This window comes from Neopsephotus bourkii, unplaced genomic scaffold, assembly GCF_033783945.1.
Source record: "Neopsephotus bourkii isolate Nb327-2 ecotype Australia unplaced genomic scaffold, CSIRO-AGI_Nbou_v1 NB_730, whole genome shotgun sequence".
Lineage (NCBI taxonomy): Eukaryota > Metazoa > Chordata > Aves > Psittaciformes > Psittacidae > Neopsephotus > Neopsephotus bourkii.
The window spans coordinates 2983345-3001062 of NW_026901228.1; the positions used below are offsets into that span (position 1 = coordinate 2983345).

Consider the following 17718-nt stretch of genomic DNA (forward strand, 5'->3'; position numbering starts at 1 on the left):
AGGCCAAAGCTTTTTTTCTGTGCTCACACTGAGTGGCACAGCACAGTGATGGTAATCTCAGCTTCTCCTAGCAGACTTTATTAAAACATTGCAACCTTGACAGGATCACCTTCTGATGGAACAAAATTACTGTATGGCTGCTGCTGTACAATGAGCTTGAGCAGGTCTCTGTTGAGGGAAGACTGAATGGTAGGCAGATTTGTAGTGACTTTGAGTGATCTGGTTTATTTGCAATAACCAAAATGTTTTCAGAATTGGAGCCTTTAGCATTTTTACAGTCATTTGACAAAATGCATTTTACTTACTCTGGTGAGGTTCAGGCTCCCACTGCATCCAGAGAGAAGAAGGATGGCAGTGTCTGCCTAACACAATCATAATTGTCTCTGAAGCTGTACTTTGCAAATGCTGCTTCCTTTTATTAAAGAGGAGATTTATCAAGCAGAACATACAGGTTTTAGCCTGGCTTGGAGATACTGTATACAGTTAGGAAATAAAGAAAGCAAACATAATTTTGTCTCTTGTGTGCTGGGTCTTTGAATATTGTAATAGGTTAATTGGATCATAAAAAGGTTGTTTTCTGAAATGCAGTGCAGGTTATAGAGGATAACGGTTTTCCAATGACACGGATGAGGTTTGTTTTGTGGGCATGAAATTCAATAATGGAAAACTTTTAATAAATATATAATTTATGGAAGACCAAGACTTACATGACAAATGTAGTGTCATATTTAATTTGAGACGCTAGCATGTAGCTAAAAGTGATTTGCAGATTAACCATTTGCTTTATACAGAAACAGTACAGCAGGCAGAGAATTGCTTGTGCAGAATTTGGTATGAAAGCCACGGATTTCATGGAAGGAACAGAGGGAGAACTAAGAACCATTTCTTGATGCTATCCCTTTTTTCAGCCTCAAGAGTTTCATAGAAATATTAAGATTGCAAATAATACTGTTTTGAGTTGCAATCACTCTCTCTAGCTGTCTTCTATATTTGCAATAGATCAGCCACAAGGTGACCTCTTTGAGCAGCATGGAGCCTGCAGATGCAGTGCTGTCACAGGGAAGAAAAGAAAACAAAGGAGAAGAGTTTAGATGACGAGAAGAACTTATTTTTTCATATGAAGAACTAGTTCTAACTATACTTCTTCCAACAAACCTGATGATGTTCCTGCTATCTGAAGGAGGGAACTTATTCACGACATCTCTTTTTCTTCCTGATTCATCCCCTGGACAGGTCTTCTGGAGTCACTAACAGCTGTTGAGAAATCTTTCTGTCGAATACTTGGAGATTTCAGCAACACAAAAAAAAAAAAAGAAAGCCCTTTAATACCTTAGTCAGAATCATTCTCAGTTTTTCCCGTGATGGCAGAAGCTGGGACCTGCTTGGAACTGATTTATGAATAAACTCTTCTTGATTTCAGATTTTCATGTTCTTTGGCTATATTTGCTTGTAATGAGTTCAGCCCATGATTATGACTTTTTTCCTAGGCTAACAAGTAATAACTCCATGAACCTAAGCTCTGCGATATGGTGGGAGTATCTTGGTGCTTTTGCTGCCTTTCCCCCTTGATGGCTGGGACCTTGTGTGTCCTCCAAGGCAGGGACAGGAGAAACCCAGGATTTGCCTTTCCATTTCTTGTGGCTCCCTTTGCCTTTTTTACCCCAACATCATGCTTCCTTTTCCTCTTTATTGATCTCAAGAGTGGCTGCTACCCTCCCCATCTGCTTACACTTGTCTTCATCCTCTTGTCTCCAGCCTCTTTCCACCTTTGAACTCTACTGCTGGGGCAATAAGTAGGGCAAGGTGCATGAGCCCGTTTTCCAGCTGAAAAAGATCCTCAGAGCACTGATTTGTGTCAAAGGTGAATTACTGCTTTTCAACAACAGATACCAGGCAAAACAGAAGGAAAGAGGAGTTGATTTTATCCATTTGTCCGTGATGCCCTGCCTAACATTCAGTCCTTTTTTCTACCTAAAATCTTTCACTAGTGGCTGATAAGGGTCTGAGAATTTGTTACTAAATACTTTGTAATAACAATTAGTTGTTACTCCATTAGCTCTGCCTGTGATTAGCTGTAGCCAAAAGGCATCTGTTATTAGCTTCCTTGGATGTATGGGGGTATGGCTTCTTGCTAGGTTGCAACAATAATAATGGTCTGTTATGTTCAATAGACAAATTTTGCTTTATTTTTTTAATTAGGTATGAGATTTAGCTTCACATTACATGAACCACTTAGAATAGATGGTTGTCTCAATATGTTTTCTGACTTGCTTTTACTAATAAACTTATGACAATAAATAAGTCTGCAAGTCTTGCTTTATATAGTCTTCTGACCTGATTTTTGTTTGAGATATTAATGATAATAAATTCTCCAGTGGTTTGCTGGGAAATGGAAACACGTCATTGTTTTTTGTTTTCTGTGGCTGACCTGAAAAAAGAAATATTTTCCTGACAGTGTTGTGTAGTGAGTCATACAAGAATTTTTTTTTTACTGCGATGACACCTTAAACATTTGTTTGCTTTCCAGTCTTTAGAGAGACATTGACTGAAAACATACTTCTGCTTTCTTAACACTGTACTAGACTTCTCTGAAATTATGAAGAAAACCCCCCAACCATTTTTTTTCCCTTTTTATTATTTCAGGGGCCAAAAGACAGGAAGTAGCCTTAATGAATGGTCTAACTGTTAACTTGCACCTCCTGATGGTATGTCTTTGAGATGTGTATTTCATGTCGTGTTGGCAAGTATTCTTTTTTCCTTTCCTTGTGCAAGTAAGCAGAATGTTTCCTGAGGACCTCAAAAATACAGCACTGGATGATAGCCTAACTTTTCTTAAGCCTCAAGAGTTGTATCTTGAATGATGTTTTGTCTTGTGCAAGACCTGTCTCCACTTACTATTAAGCAGAAAAGCTGGACATGAAAATATTTTCAAGGACTCTGCAGGGCAAGTCTGAGTTGTTCTTTCATATGCTGCATGTCATCCTCAGGAAGGAGATGATATTAAAGAAATTTTACAAATAACATCAAATTTAATTTTCATACCAATTTTCAGTTTAAGAAACAATATCTCAAGTGTGAGCAAGACAAAGCTGTAGTATCAGTCACGCTTACAATGCAGTTACACACATGCGATGGCATTTTGAGTTATGCTGGTTTATATATGCCTACAATTTGGGTTTGATTTTTATAACATAGTGACCATAAATGTAGCTTCCTTATGCATTGTCTCTGTGGCTACAGACAGCCTGTCTCATTCTGTAGTATTTCCAAAGATTTGATTCAATTTAGCGAAGACATGAGGTTTCATTTTGTGTGGTTCACGCAAAAATATTTATTGCTAGGATATGCTCCTTTGTAATGTCTCTGACCTTTGTTAAATTAAGAGCCCTGAAGCAGGACTAGTACTAAGCAGTACCAAGCCAATTTACCTGGCTACTCTGCCCTGAATTAGTGTAATGCAGCCAGACTCATGCCAGCTTGATGCCAGATGGCTTGAGTACAAAGCTTGTGCTGAGCTATGTGAAACCACTGCCAGCAGGAACAGGGGGGCTTGTAAGCCTTCTCCTCGTCCTCTCAGCATAGTGGCAATCTCAGCTTGCCTTCATGTGAAGGACTGAGATGGAAAACCATTCACCTAAAGGTGCTGAGACGAGGTCTTTGCAGAAGGCTTAGTCCTTTGGTCAGTCTTGTTTCAGAGGATGGGATGGTTTGATAACTAATGCTTTAGGGGAGGACTGGAAATCCTTCTGCACTGTTTTTTACTCTTCAGCTGGGTATGTCTGTGGGATGGTGCTGGGTGAAATCCCAGCTTCCCTGGATGCAGTCAATGCTTTGCCATCAATTCCTGTAAGTGCAAGTTTTCACTGCTGGATTTTTGTGGCTGTTGTTATGGATATGTGAAATGCAGTATTATGGCGTTTTCCTACTTTGATGAATGTTATATGGACAAAGAAATATTTGTAACTTCTGGGGAATTTTCTGTAGTCTGCATGAAAGTAAGCCAGTCTTTACTGATTTATATGCTGGGAGAGTCTTTCTTATCTCTGCTTAGGTACATTTCAACATTTTTTTTTTTTAATTTTTAACAGCTATCTTTCTTCAAGCCTACTCCAAGACGCTATAAAATTCTTCTAGAAGGCAGAGCATTTCCCTCTGACCATGTAAGAAATTAATATTTCACCATATTTGTATTATTAATCATATTTTTCTAAAGAATATCAGTAGCCTGATTTGAATATTTATTAGCTCACCTTGTCCAAGTAACATTACAATAAAAAAATCTGTCAGGAGCTTTTGAGCTCAGCATATTTTACAGATTGTAGCTTTATTCCTTTTGTTCAAATAAAATATGTTACAAGAGGAGAAGACTGAATGGGTACATTGATTTATTAGTCTTTTTAAAGACATTGAACAAACTAATAGGCTAAATCAACTGAAGTTGTAAATTTTTTATTAATTCTTGTTGCTGCTTTATTTTATGGAGCCAAATCAATACAAACTCACAACATTAACACTTAGATATCCCCAGACAGAAATGGAAACATTTGTTCGTAGCACTTTAGATTACTAGTTCAAACATAATTTTTCTGCTATAAAATAGAAGACAATAGCCTGTGCACAACAGCTTAGAGCAAATTAATCTTTGGTTTTGTGGCCCACTGCTATTTCATCATCAATACCATAAACCCATGGAAATTAATAATAAATTTGGTCTCTAAGGTGTGATAAAAATGACTCAAGCTACTAACAGGTTTATTTGTAATGAAGATGATGGCACAGATGTATAAACCTTAAATTACCTTCATTCTAAGTAATGTTCATATCAATGCCACATTTGTTTCAGGCAATTTGTACATTTGGAATCCATTTGCTTAAATTTCTATGGCACCTCAGTAGTCACCTATGCAACTGCTGTCACTTCAGTTCCTGTCATGTAATTTTGAAATATTTTATACCATTATTCATTGATTTTAATGAGATCTCCAGAACAATTATTTATTGATAAAATCAGTGGATAGTATTTTCAAAATAGCTTGGGAATTTAGAGCTCTCATTTCCTCCTAGCTATGCAGCAAATTGAAGACATGAGGATAGCATGGCACAGCACGTATGTGCTGGCCAAACCTCATTTGCATTGAGAGCAGTGCATATGTGACAGGCTGGGATGTAGCATGTGCTACCAAGCCAAGTAGCTACCCAGGGCCCCTGCCCCTGGAGAGGAGATGTTCAGTCTTCTCCTTGGCTCTTATGCATCAGGCTTTACTTGCTGGCATCTGGTGAAGCACATCCTCCACCATATTTCCACCCTCATTCTGAACTTATGCTGTAGGGCTTAGTTTTTTACTCTGGCCTTGTTGTCTGATGATGTAAATTGAATTCTGATCTTTTTCAAACCAAAACTACGAAGCTTTCAGTGGAGTTGGGTTAGACTTTCAAGTGTTAATTTTAGTGAAAAACAAGGAATCTGAATCCCTTCTCTGAAGTTCTGAGGTGTCTGTCCATTTTTCTTTTAGTTCTTTTATCACATACTTGCACTAATGTTCCTGCATGGAAATCTCTTTCAGTATGCTGTTGAGTCTCAACTTCAATTTCATGGACTTGATGTGGAGAAATGCATGCTCATGATGCATCCACGGGAGGTTGGTGAGAAATATGTCGGTTCTACTTGCTGTCACAATGGGCAAAAGCATGTTTCATGAGAGTGTAGTCATATATTCTCAAATATTCTAGTATCAGCCTGTGGAAGTATTAATTTGTTTCTACTAATGCATTTAGGTAAAATTTCTGAATCATGTAGTCTCTTTCTGTGTATATTTTTTTGTTTTAGAACACATTTTATAATTGTCTGATTCAACTAGTTAATTTTCCTTGAACAAAAAAAATAATAAATTATAGCTTATTTTTCTGTTTGCAAAAACTGATGGCATCCTGAGACAACTGAAAAATATAGTAGCTAATTGAGAAACGCTCTTGTCCTTTTAATGCTCAAAGGTAAAAGATTGCCATAACACAAACAACACTGTGTCTGTATCAGCATAGGCTAAGGGAAAGGTCTGCTATGAGTAATGTGTTATTCAGATTAATTTGAAAGACTGCCTTCCTTTGCTTTTTAGTATCGGGAACTTTGCCACCTTACTATCAACCAATAGTGACCTTTTGCTTCTGAAATCTGCGTCATCTTGTGGGTGAAGAGCCCACTCCTGACTACTTGATAGATCTGCAAAGATTGTTGAGATAATAACAGCTACTTTCAATTCAACAATCTTGTCCAAACTCTTTTCAGTAACACGTCTAATTTAATTCTAGAGTTTCACTGCTTAATTGATCCCTAGGTGGTGCTATGTTTTACATGATTCCTTGCTAGGAAGATAGGAGGAGGATGAGGCAGTAATTTTCCTAAAAATAGATCAAGACTGAGGTAGCTTTTTTTTTTTTTTTTTTTTTCCCTCTATATTTAATGACCCCAGGTTTGGGGATTTTTATACTTTTGATGATGTGAGACTTACTGTTTTTAAAATAAAAATGTCATATTTATAATAGCTTCCTGTGGGATACAAAGTTTATCAGAAAAGTACAACGTGAAACTGATAGAAAACTTTAAAGTCTTGTGGCTGTCACAAATTTCAGCTGCCACATAAAAATCATTATGTAGGCTATTTTTACCCAGGCTTTTTTTACTGTAAACTAAAACTGTCTGAAATATTACGGAGTACGAAGCATGCTAGAATATGAAGTGAATAGACTTTTGTTTTTAACTGGCACTTTCAAGATACGTTTGCTAATGATTTCTTTTTTTTTCTTGAGGTGGCTAGCTTACAGGCTACTTCATATATTTCATAGAACTACCTTTGTATATCATTACTATACTAAAGATTTGCTTTTGGTCTCCTTATGCAAGCAGCACAGCTCATGGTAAAATATAAATTATGAAGTAAGAAATGACAGTTTTATTATGCCAGAGTTGATATAAAATGTGTGCTTTAACTTTGTTTTAGGGAGAGGAGACCCTGAGGACTGAAGATATCCTTGCTGTAATTGAGAAGGAAGGGGGCTCTATTGCTGTCATTCTCTTCAGTGGGGTGCAGTACTACACGGGACAGTTTTTTGACATCCGCCAAATAACGAAGGCTGGCCAAGAAAAGGTAAGGTTGTTCCAGACTCATCCTTTTAACACCAATTTTAGAAAATTTTTCTGTGAAATATTTATAATTTCTACTTTTTCTGGTACAAAATGGAGTATATGCAGAAACTTGTGGGGCTCTGATAAAAAGTAAAAGCAGTTTGTGCCCAGATCCTATGGGGGTTGTGTGCTGCATGAAGAAATAGTCCTGTGAGAACAATCTTGCTGGAATTACTTAAACAATATGGAGAGATAATTCATTACTATTAACTTCTATTGGACTTTTATTGAAGGATAGAATTTCAGGAGGTTCAGGGGAGAAGGAGGAGGAGGTAATCACAGCTCTAATCTCTTGTTGTTAGTTTGTGTTAGATTTCCTTTTTTTTTTTTTTTTTTTTTTTTTGCAGACTTTCATTATTTTCCTCCTTTCCTGCAGCTTTGCTGTGGCAGTTTTTTCCCCCAGTGTGTGGGAGGTGAACTCCCAATGGAGTCAGCAGTGTTTGGACTCAGCTGATCAGTTTTCTGGAGGCAGGCACAACATGGGGCACATCCATGTTTTAAGACAGCTGTATTTTAATGATGACTCAGCCTTCTGAGCTTGGAGGCAGTGTGTTCTATGGACATAGCTGTAAAACTTCTTTAACCATCTCTATTGCCTTAGGAATCCAAGAGAAAATGTTTTTTAATTAAGTCTTTTTATCAACAGGAGGTCACCAGACTTTCCTTAGGGGCAATCTTCTACTGGATGCACCTTTATCTCATAAAAGGTTAAACCATTCAAGGACTTAGTATTACTGGATTTTGGCAAACCAGCTAACTATTTATATTTGATGTTTTAACTGCGTGGAGAAGTTCCTGGCTCACAACAGGCTATACATTTTCTGTTGCTGTAGGTTTGTCAGTGGAAACTTTTCTGGAGGTCAGGGAGTAACTTATGATGCTGGAAACTGGTGGTAAAGTCTCCCCTGAGAGAGCAAAGCAGGTGTGAGAGGTAGTGCAGGGCCTATGGGACATAAAAAGGGAATGTTCTCACAGAGCAGCACCTGGCAACAAAATTGTTCCTTAACCCAGAACAAAACAAGACTGACTTATGACATGGATGCAGAAAACCAAGGGAAAAACAGAAATGGAGGGGAATCAGCTGCAGGGGCAAATGGGTCTGTGTATTAGCTCCATGCAACTCAAAAAGCACCTTCATGGTGTTTTTCTTGAGGGTCATTCAGTATTTTGCTGACCACAAATAATCAAAAGACTATGCTAAAATGTATGAAAGGGAATACAGGTTATTAATAGGATGATGCCACCCACTGCTCTGTTCTCTCTCACTCCTGGTGGCAGCAAAGCTTTAGTTCAGCCGCCAACGCCTATGTGCCTACAGTGATTTTTTCCCTGAAATCTGCTGTGATGTGTCTGAAAGGTGTCTGAGAGAAAAATCTTTCTTCTCTACTGTAAATATGAATATTCTGTGAAAAGCCTATCACTTTACTGCTTAACTAAAGTTGCTCTCTGGACTGTGGGACACGTGCTTGGATAAGTGGAAGTGTTGCAGTTTCACTGAAGGCAATAAACTATCCTAAAATGGTTGAGAACCTGTGTTCTGGGAGAAGAGTAGTCACTCACAGTTTATTATCTCGAGTGAAAGTGGGTTTGATGTTTATATTATTGTTGCAGAAAACTTAAAATTTCTATAAAGCAATACAAATAATACTATTAACTCAGGGGCAAATGCTTCCACATGAATATACACAAAACCACTGCACATTTATAGTCTGTGTCATGTTACTGAAGAGTAGAGCAACTTCTGACAGCATTTCAGTACTCCAGCAGGCACAGGTAGATGTCAAATGTCCATTTCCACCTGACTGCCTGTTAGAAATGCCATAATGTAGAAGTGAATCTCTTCTTCCAGAGATTTTTAAGAAATGGAAAAAAAAAAAAAGAAAAAGAAAGTATTTGCCATCTTCTTTGTGGTTAGAATATGTAGGACTGGGATGCGGGCAGGTTCATGACCTATAATGACATTAGTGTATTTAAAAAGAAAAAATAATTCAGCCTGAAGAAGTGTTTGAGTACCCATAAGGCTTGAAAAGTATGAGCCAGCCCTGTTTTTATTTCCATACTGTCAGATAGGCTCAGCTCAATGCCCTTGCCGATTCTGCCCCCTGGGTTAAGTGATGTTTATGTGTTTATATAAAACCACTATGTAACATGCTGCTACACCACCCTTGAATATCTGCATATGGCAAATATTTACTTGAACTTGAGCAGAGTCAGGGTTTCATGAAGAGTTTTCTGTTTTAATGTTGATAGAGGTATTCCTCTATTCTGCTACTTCTCTTGGTCTCAGGTCTTCTGGTTACCAAAAGTCCCCAAATGCTGGATCTTCAGAAGCAATTAGCTTCTCTCCTCTTTCCCCAGGTCAGAGATGATGTTAGAGCCACCATTGGATTAGGGGGTAGAAAAACACCAACACAATAACAGGAAGACCAAATCAACAAAAAACAAACCAAACCAAATAGCTGGTAAACCAGAATCATTATCATCTATGTAATGTGTATAGGCTGTTTCTGTTCAGTGGCATCCAACTAGTTCCTGTTGCCAGATTGATGATGTACTTTCAGGACAGTACGTGCATAGACTTAAATACTGTATCTCCTTCAAGAGCTTCTGGATTGTCTTATACATAATACATTATCACAGAAAGGTTGGAAGTCCTTTAAAATGTGTGTTAAGAGAGGATAAGCCAAAGAAGTCATGTTCATAGCAGAAATGCAAGGCTCTCCTTCCTGTTTGTGAATGATGCTGTGCTTCTGAACAGAAAATAGCTTGGGGGGAGCTGACAAGCAAGAAAGTCAGAAGTGGAGAATACAGAGTGGAATGTCATTTGAGAAGAGGAGGGGAAAAAAAAAAACACTTGTCAGACAGTACAGCAGAGTGAAAAGTCCTACGCAGATAGTCTTAATAATTCTTTTAATGCACATTTGAAATAAAATCCTGCAGTGTTGTGGCCTATCATGGCTTGACTAGAGATTTGAGCTGCAAGCTCAGAGGTCTGGAAAAAGTCCTAGAATGCTTGAGGTCAATCATTTATGAATTAAGTTACTGATTTCCTTTTACATTTTTTAAGCCAATTTCCTAAGTTCTCTGCGTGCATTAAGATTCCTCCCAGAGTGAAAGCTCTGCACATAGACAGCTTCATTAAGTCATTAAATATTAAATGAACTAAATTAAGCTTGAAAAATTACCTCAGGCTATTTTTCCATCTTAGGTCTCTCAGATAAATCAAAACTACTATGTATTGTGCAAGAAACTCATCAGCAGGCTGAAGAGGGTGTAACAGTTTGCCTTGTTTCATTCTTCTGAGCTTTCTCTAGAGAATGGGAGGGGTTGAGCCATTTTGTTCTACAAGTGGAGAAATGGCTGACTTTTAGGAGACTCTACCTTTCAAATACAATTTTAATTTCATAAGTTATATTGTACTTTCCACTCTCTCTGTACCATATGTAAAGTATTTTAATCTCTTGAGTCCCAGTAGGAATAGCTTTAAGATCCTTCATCTTAATTTATTTTCCTGTCTCTCTTTCTAAATGTCCCAGCTTTGCTGGTCTGAAACTGTCATTTCTCTCCCGCTCTCCAAATGTCATTGTCCATGCTGAGTTGTTACCTGCTGGTTATCAGCAGCTACCCAGACACTTTGCAGAAATGACTTTTAGATGTTAGAATAAAAACAGAAGATGTAGGGGAGAACGTATGTCCTCCTCTTTGCCCAGAGCAGATGGAAAGCTCTGTTTTCCCCTTAGTCTGGGGAAGCAACACTCCCACGCAGTCCTTGTTCTGCGTGGCTTGTGCAGGGAGAGCTGTTTCAGTTTGTTTTACTTTTTCCGTGCAATCTGTGTGGCTAAACATTTGCTGTTTGTGTGACATTAGTGCCAGACACCTACCAGGGAAATCAAGCCAGCACGACCCAACTTACAGATGATGACTTGAATGAAATGGTACAAGTGAGTGTTTCTGAGATGATGCAGGAAACCTGCCAGCAATGAACCCAGATTTTCAGTCTATGCTTTATTAGTGAGTTAAATAGTGTCCAGTAAGATTTACCAACCAATTTCAAAGTGCTGGGGAGCAGTTAAAGAGGTTCAGGAAGATGGTGGTATGTTGTTGGCTCTCCTGTTTGAGGGGTATAAGCCCATGGTGTGGGTGCAAGCTGGTCTCCTCCAGCCAGTGTCAGTGCCCAAGAAAGTTTGTGCATGTTGAGTTTACAGATAAAAGTAATACCTGTAAATGTTTAAATCCAATCAACTGAAATTTTGAAGTTAATTCCCTAAAAGCCTACAAAAATCTTCTTGTTCTCTAGAAGATTGTCTTTAGTTTGCTGTAGCTGAACCAAGGCTATTTTATCTCTAAGAGCATTCCTATGAGCATTCAGTGCTTCAGCTTCTCTGCATTAGCTTCACCATTTCAGTTATTTATCTTAACTCACTTGTGTGTGTGTCCCTATGAAGACAAGCCACCAAGGCTGTGAAGGCTAGGCTATTTATTTGAACTTTGATTCCAATGTTTAGACCATGAAACTGCCATAGCAGTGAGTTTTCTTCCCATCATTTTGGAGTGACTTCTCAAGCTGATAACTTCACCAATACCTCCATTAGAATTAGTGTGTCACATCTTCTTAAAATGCTGCTTCATTCAAATTGTTATCTAGTTTATACAGAAGATTAAATATACAAAAGAACTGATTAAATAATTTAGCTAAGGCTCCCTTTGTGCAAGAAACAGCAAGAGATTCTTAAAATCCTTTGGTTTATTATTGGACATGAATTTTTCTGCAGTCTGTGCTCTCACACTTAGTCCTGCCATGCTGCTTGCAAGCAAGCTGTTTGTGTTTTAAAAGCAAAATGCAAAATAGCATTTAATTTGTAGTCCTGGCACAAAAGGCAATTTTATTTTTCGGTGCTTAAATAAATAGCAAAGCTTCAAAGAACTTTTTCGTTTAAAAATACTGCCATCCAGTGGTTATTTTGTGTGCAAAACTGCTACTTTTTGAGGTACGTCTTGCGGTCCTTTTCTCTCTCTCTCTGTGTATATACATATATATATATATATATATATATAACGACCACATATATATATAGAGAGAGATAGATTATTTTTTTTTTCTCCCCAATCCCCTATGCAAATTGTGGTCGTTTCAAATACAACAGTTTTCAGAGAAATGACAGGATGTTTTGTAACATTTTAGGGAAAAGTACAGAAGTGCTTAAGGTCAATGTTTTGCATCTCACCCATTTGGATTCCCAAAGAGCAAGATCCTCACAGTTTAAATATCAGGGAGTCTTTAAGTACAAGTACATAGTAGAATGTAATTTTAATGAACATTGGTATCATTATACACATTAATATTTTGTCTCTGCCTAGAGCTTGTCATGCCATGCAACAGTCTGAAATTGTTCTGAATACTTATTTCAAGTGATTCCACTTTACTGCATGAGAAAAGATTTAGGAATCTAAGCCACATCCAATCCTTCCTGAAGACAAGCGTGCTAAACAGTTCATGGTTTCTACAGATACCTGTGGTATAGAAATTTGTTTCTAGTAATAACTCAAAACAGATGGGAGTTCATAGGGAGCAAGTAAAGCTCTAAAGATTTTTTTTTTTTTCAAAAAAGTCTTATAGTGATGATTATTTTGATAAGTAGCATATTACTAATCTTTTCTGCAGGGCTGCTTTGTTGGATTTGACCTGGCTCATGCTGTTGGGAATGTAGAGCTTCATTTGCATGACTGGGGAGTAGACTTTGCATGCTGGTGCTCCTACAAGGTAAAATAGATTCACTGTTTGAGCCTGTTTTCCATAATGTCACTTATGATGGGTCAGCAAACAGGTCAGATGAATAAGAACTGCACCTTAGCTGTTAATCAAGACTTGGATACATGTTTGAACCAGTCCCAGTGGGGATGTGGAAACTGAGTTTGTTATGAGATGTCCAAAAGATAACAGTATCAACGACCTTCAGGGTCTCGTGGATGTGAGATGGATGCTAGTGGTGGTTAAACATCTGCTCTGAAGCACACTGGTCTCCAGTCACAGTATCAGGGGCATTTCTTTTATTTGTCATGCAGAGAAAGTCTTGTGGCTATAAGCTTCTCTTAAGTAGTCCTTAAATAAGAGAGCACTCTTGTCTAAACTTAATTCCAGATGATAAAACAAGGTATCTTTAGTTCCTTTGACTTCTCCTGAGCTTAAGAACCAACAGACACAGTCAGATGAATTGTTTGATGACTGCTATATGTGTTTTGGCATGGGACTGTTTCAGCCATACTTCAATTTTCTAACCTTTTGTCTGTTAGACTTCAACTATCATACGTAAGCCAAGAAAGATATTTTTAGGACTAATCTGAAAAAATATATCTGCTTTCAAGTACATCAGCACTTTGAGACAAATGCTAAGATCTCCAGTTAAAAAACACTAGAAATGTTAAAATTGGTCTGTTTTATAAAGTAGGGAGAGGGAAGTAAAGCTATACTTTACAGCTAATGAGCATGAAGTGTACATGTTGATTTATTCTTTGCAGTATTTAAATTCTGGAGCAGGTGGCATTGCTGGTGCCTACATTCATGAGAAGCATTCCCGAAGTATTAAACCAGTGTAAGTATTTTTCTATACCCAAAGAAAAGATGTTGTGAAGTTCAAATGGAAAAATATCTTCCCTTTGAGTTCAGACTTAAAAGCGAAAAGGTGTAAGGGTTCGTAATTGTATCTATGTGTGTATGCAGATATGTATGCATATGAAGAAGAAATTTCCTGTTTCAAAAAATGTCATTGGAGTAGTATTTTTTTACTGACTTATTCTAGTAATGAAAAGGGTAGTACAGGCTTAGATAATTTATCTGACTTTGTTACCTCAGATGGGTTGTTTTATGTTAATTTCAGTACATTTTGAAGTTGTTAATGTATGCGTTCACACCTTAAGTGCATTTCCTTCTTGAAGTCTGCTAACAGTTCTAACCTAAGTATAATCATAAATGAGAATGCTTATAATACGAAACCCAAGTAACCTAAATCACACCTATGAGACTGTTTAATGTAAAGAGAATATTTAACATCTTCTTTTAAAAATGGATTTTTAAAATTTATGGAAGTCTTTTCCTGGTGAACAAAATCGAAGACAATTTCAACTCTGTGTCTAATAGCTCTTTAATACTGGCATGTTTTCATTAAAATTGTATCTACTGGTAAAGCTAGGAAGCAGTACATAGAGATATGTGTTCTCAAAGACTGCATAATCCATGAAAAGCTGTGCTGTCAGCTGAGGTTAGTTGCATTAACACCCGTCCCCCGTCCCCCCCCCCCCATTATTTAAAATGTTGTATGACTGCGCTTTACGTATGTATATGAAGAACAGTAGGATTAATGCTTCTAATGCACTGACAAATATAAACATTTCTTTCTGTCTATAGTGCTTGAAGAAATTGCTGGCTCTTACTTTTATTTTAGCTTGAAGAAAGCAAACTAAATCAGGTTACAGAGAGAAATAATGTTACAATGAAAAACTTCACTATACTATGTGCTGGTTTCAGACTGTCTAGACTCCCAGGAGATAATGAAATAATGCTGATAAGTTCTTCTTAGTCACCCATAACAGAAAACTCATTACAATGACATACGATCTGTTGTAAATTGATTTGATCCTCATATGTGAACACTGGCAAAATATTTCAAATATCTGGATGCTTCTTCTGGAAAGGCATTGTGGATTTTGTTTGTTTGTGTTGTTTTGGGGGTTTGTTTTGTTTTTTTTTTCTTTTCCTGCTTCCCTTTTTGCCAGGTGTGGGCATTGCTCCTGTGTCCACACCTCTGGGTCCTGGTTGTGGGCACTGGGAAGATTGCTGAGCAGTGAAACAATGTGGGCCAGCTAGAAATCACAACAGCAGTAGGAAGTATGAAGCAAATCTCAAGGACTCTGAGTCTTTTTGACTCCTTGGTGAAATTTTGCAACTTTTGTGAGGGTACTGTAGGTAAGAGCTTAAATTACTTATTCATGTACAAGCTTCTTCATACACAGCCATTAAATTGTGCACTGAATCTGGATACTGAATGTCTTAAATAGTTGCCCATATGAAATAGGTTTTTTAGCCTGGAGCCCAATTAAGATTATAATTCCAAACTTCCTGCATAGACTCTTTGCATTATTTGTTTTCTTTTTTTCATATTTCCCGAGATTTGATAATCATTCTTCAAATTGTTTGTAGTAAATATGCATTACTTTTCTTTCTTTTATGCATCAACCAGCCGTTTCAGGTCTCCAAATAAGGCAGTGAGACAAAGGAGAATTTGTCTGTGTCAAAGTATTCAATTTTATAGCTGATTTAAATGCAGAGCAATTTGCTATATGTTGTACAATCAAATAGAGTGGAATTTAACTGCTCTGAAGTTGCAGGTTTTATGTTGCATCTAAAAAGTCTTTGGCTGTCATCTGAATCAAGGATGACACCCAGTGGCCAGATGACTTCATTCTAAAGCAAAAGCATCAAACATGTTTCTTTGCATCTCAGCCCACACAAGTGGCTAATTAAATTCCAATCCAGCTGAAACCATTTTGTCATTTAAACTCTCTGAAATAATGTTTTTAACTCTTAGCCGATATTGTGCAAGTCGCTTTACCCACCTATATAGATTTCTTTATCTCATCCTTCATGTTTTTATCGGTAGCTATTTTTCATAGCAAACTAGTGTATTGTATGCCAATATAAAAATATATGTTCTAACCTTAATCAGAGTGACAGACCCAGGACATTTGCCAAGTGTCTTTGCCTGCTACTGAATGAGTCTGGGGCAAAAAGGACTTGGGTGCTTACTGAAAAGTAAACAACTCAATCTGAAATTCTAATTTCAACCCCAAAGCCCATCACCAAAGGCATGTATGTATTTTATTTTAAATTACTTATTTTTATGAGAATGCTCTTATTTATGCCCAAGGGCTTCATAGTAAGAGCAGTGTAAGGAAATAGGCATTCACACTGTAGATATGCCTGGTTTCAAAAACTGGATTCCTCTCCAGTTGCTCCTCCATCCTGAGCCTGCTTCCTGGACAACAAAACACTTATTTATTGCTGCTATTTTTTAAAATGCAACTTGAGAAAAAAATTATTAGTTTAATAGCCTTACCATTGGGTACTGAGGGACATGCCAAAACTGCTTTGTGTTTTGAGTCTGAAGAGGTTGTGTCAGTCTAACTGCAAACTTAAACAACCCAAATCTGGTATTATTCAGTAATACTATACCATGTCCCAGGAGACAAAAGGAAATACCAGTCCTGCTCTTCTTCTTAACGGATGTGCAAAGCTTCCCACAAGAGTCGAAGAAATTGGTAATTCACTAGCTTGGAAATGATTTATGCCTAAAAGCAAGGTTTGGTCCTTCAGTCTAATGGCTGGCAGATGGAGGTTATGGGCAATACAAACTTGTTTTGTGACACTGAAAAGACCAACATGCAGTCCCTATCTTACCTGCGTGTCATGGTTTAACTCCATCCAGCAACTAAGCCCCACATAGCTGCTCACTCACTCCCCTGCAGTAGGATGTGAGAAAGAATAGGAAGAGTGAAAGTGTAAAAACTCATGGGTTGAGATAAAGACAGTTTATAAAGTCAATCAAAAGCCACACATGCATAAGCAAACAAAATACGGAATCCATTCACCACTTCCCATGGGCAGGCAGGTGATCAGCCATCTCCAAGAAAGCAGAGCCCCACTGCACATAACAGTTACCTCATACCAGCTACTATAAAGAAAATTAACTCTATCCCAGCCAAAAGCAGCATGCGAGGGATAGTTCTCTAAGTCACTGGAAGGGCCATGGGTCTAAAAGTTACATGTTGTAACCATCCTAATTAACATCTGCACCCAAGTATGTTGCATAGTCCTTTGCTAGTCCCATTTCTTCCTAGAGCAGTAAACCTGAATCAGTCTGACATATATGCATCCAATATATCCTTATTCTTGCATGATCTCACCTCCTTTGGAGTCTGTTTTAATACTCAAATAGCTTTTTTAATACCTGCTCTATATATCACAGTGCAATATATTTCTGCCTAATTGTGCTAAAGTGATTTCTTTATGAAAAGGTTTCAGATAAAAAAAGACCTGGACAGAGCAGAGTTATGAAACACTAATGAAACTGTTCAGTCAGTGCAGGTTAAGCCTGGGCCACCAAGATTCCACAGAATGCAGTTATGTGGGGTTTTGTCTGTTTGTTCCTTTGTTTGTTTTGGTGTGTGTGGTTGTCCAGGGATCACCAGTAGCAGTCATTTTTCTCCTTCTTAGTAGCTGGTACAGTGCTGTGGTTTTGACTTTTGGCCTGGGAACAGCACTGATAACACCGATGTTTTTAGTTGTTGCTAAGTCATGTTTAGTCTGACCAAGGACTTTGTGAGCCTCATGCTCTGCCAGGGAGGAGGGGAAGCTGGGAGGAAGCAGGGACAGGACACCTGACCCAAAATGACCAAAGGGGTATTCCATACCACAGCACGTCATGCCCAGGATGTAGAACTAGGGGCAGTTACCCGGAAGGGCTAGATCACTGCCAGGGCTGGGC

General features: G+C 37.9%; 1 protein-coding gene across 1 annotated transcript in view; it reads left to right on the forward strand.

The window, feature by feature from the left end:
• Positions 1-17718, forward strand: part of KYNU (kynureninase) — a 57363-nt gene that overhangs the window by 20335 nt on the left and 19310 nt on the right. The window contains exons 5-10 of the mRNA XM_061354355.1: positions 2644-2705; positions 4089-4160; positions 5565-5639; positions 6996-7142; positions 12843-12941; positions 13697-13770. Coding sequence (XP_061210339.1) covers positions 2644-2705; positions 4089-4160; positions 5565-5639; positions 6996-7142; positions 12843-12941; positions 13697-13770 — 529 coding nt within the window. The remainder of the gene's footprint in view (positions 1-2643; positions 2706-4088; positions 4161-5564; positions 5640-6995; positions 7143-12842; positions 12942-13696; positions 13771-17718) is intronic.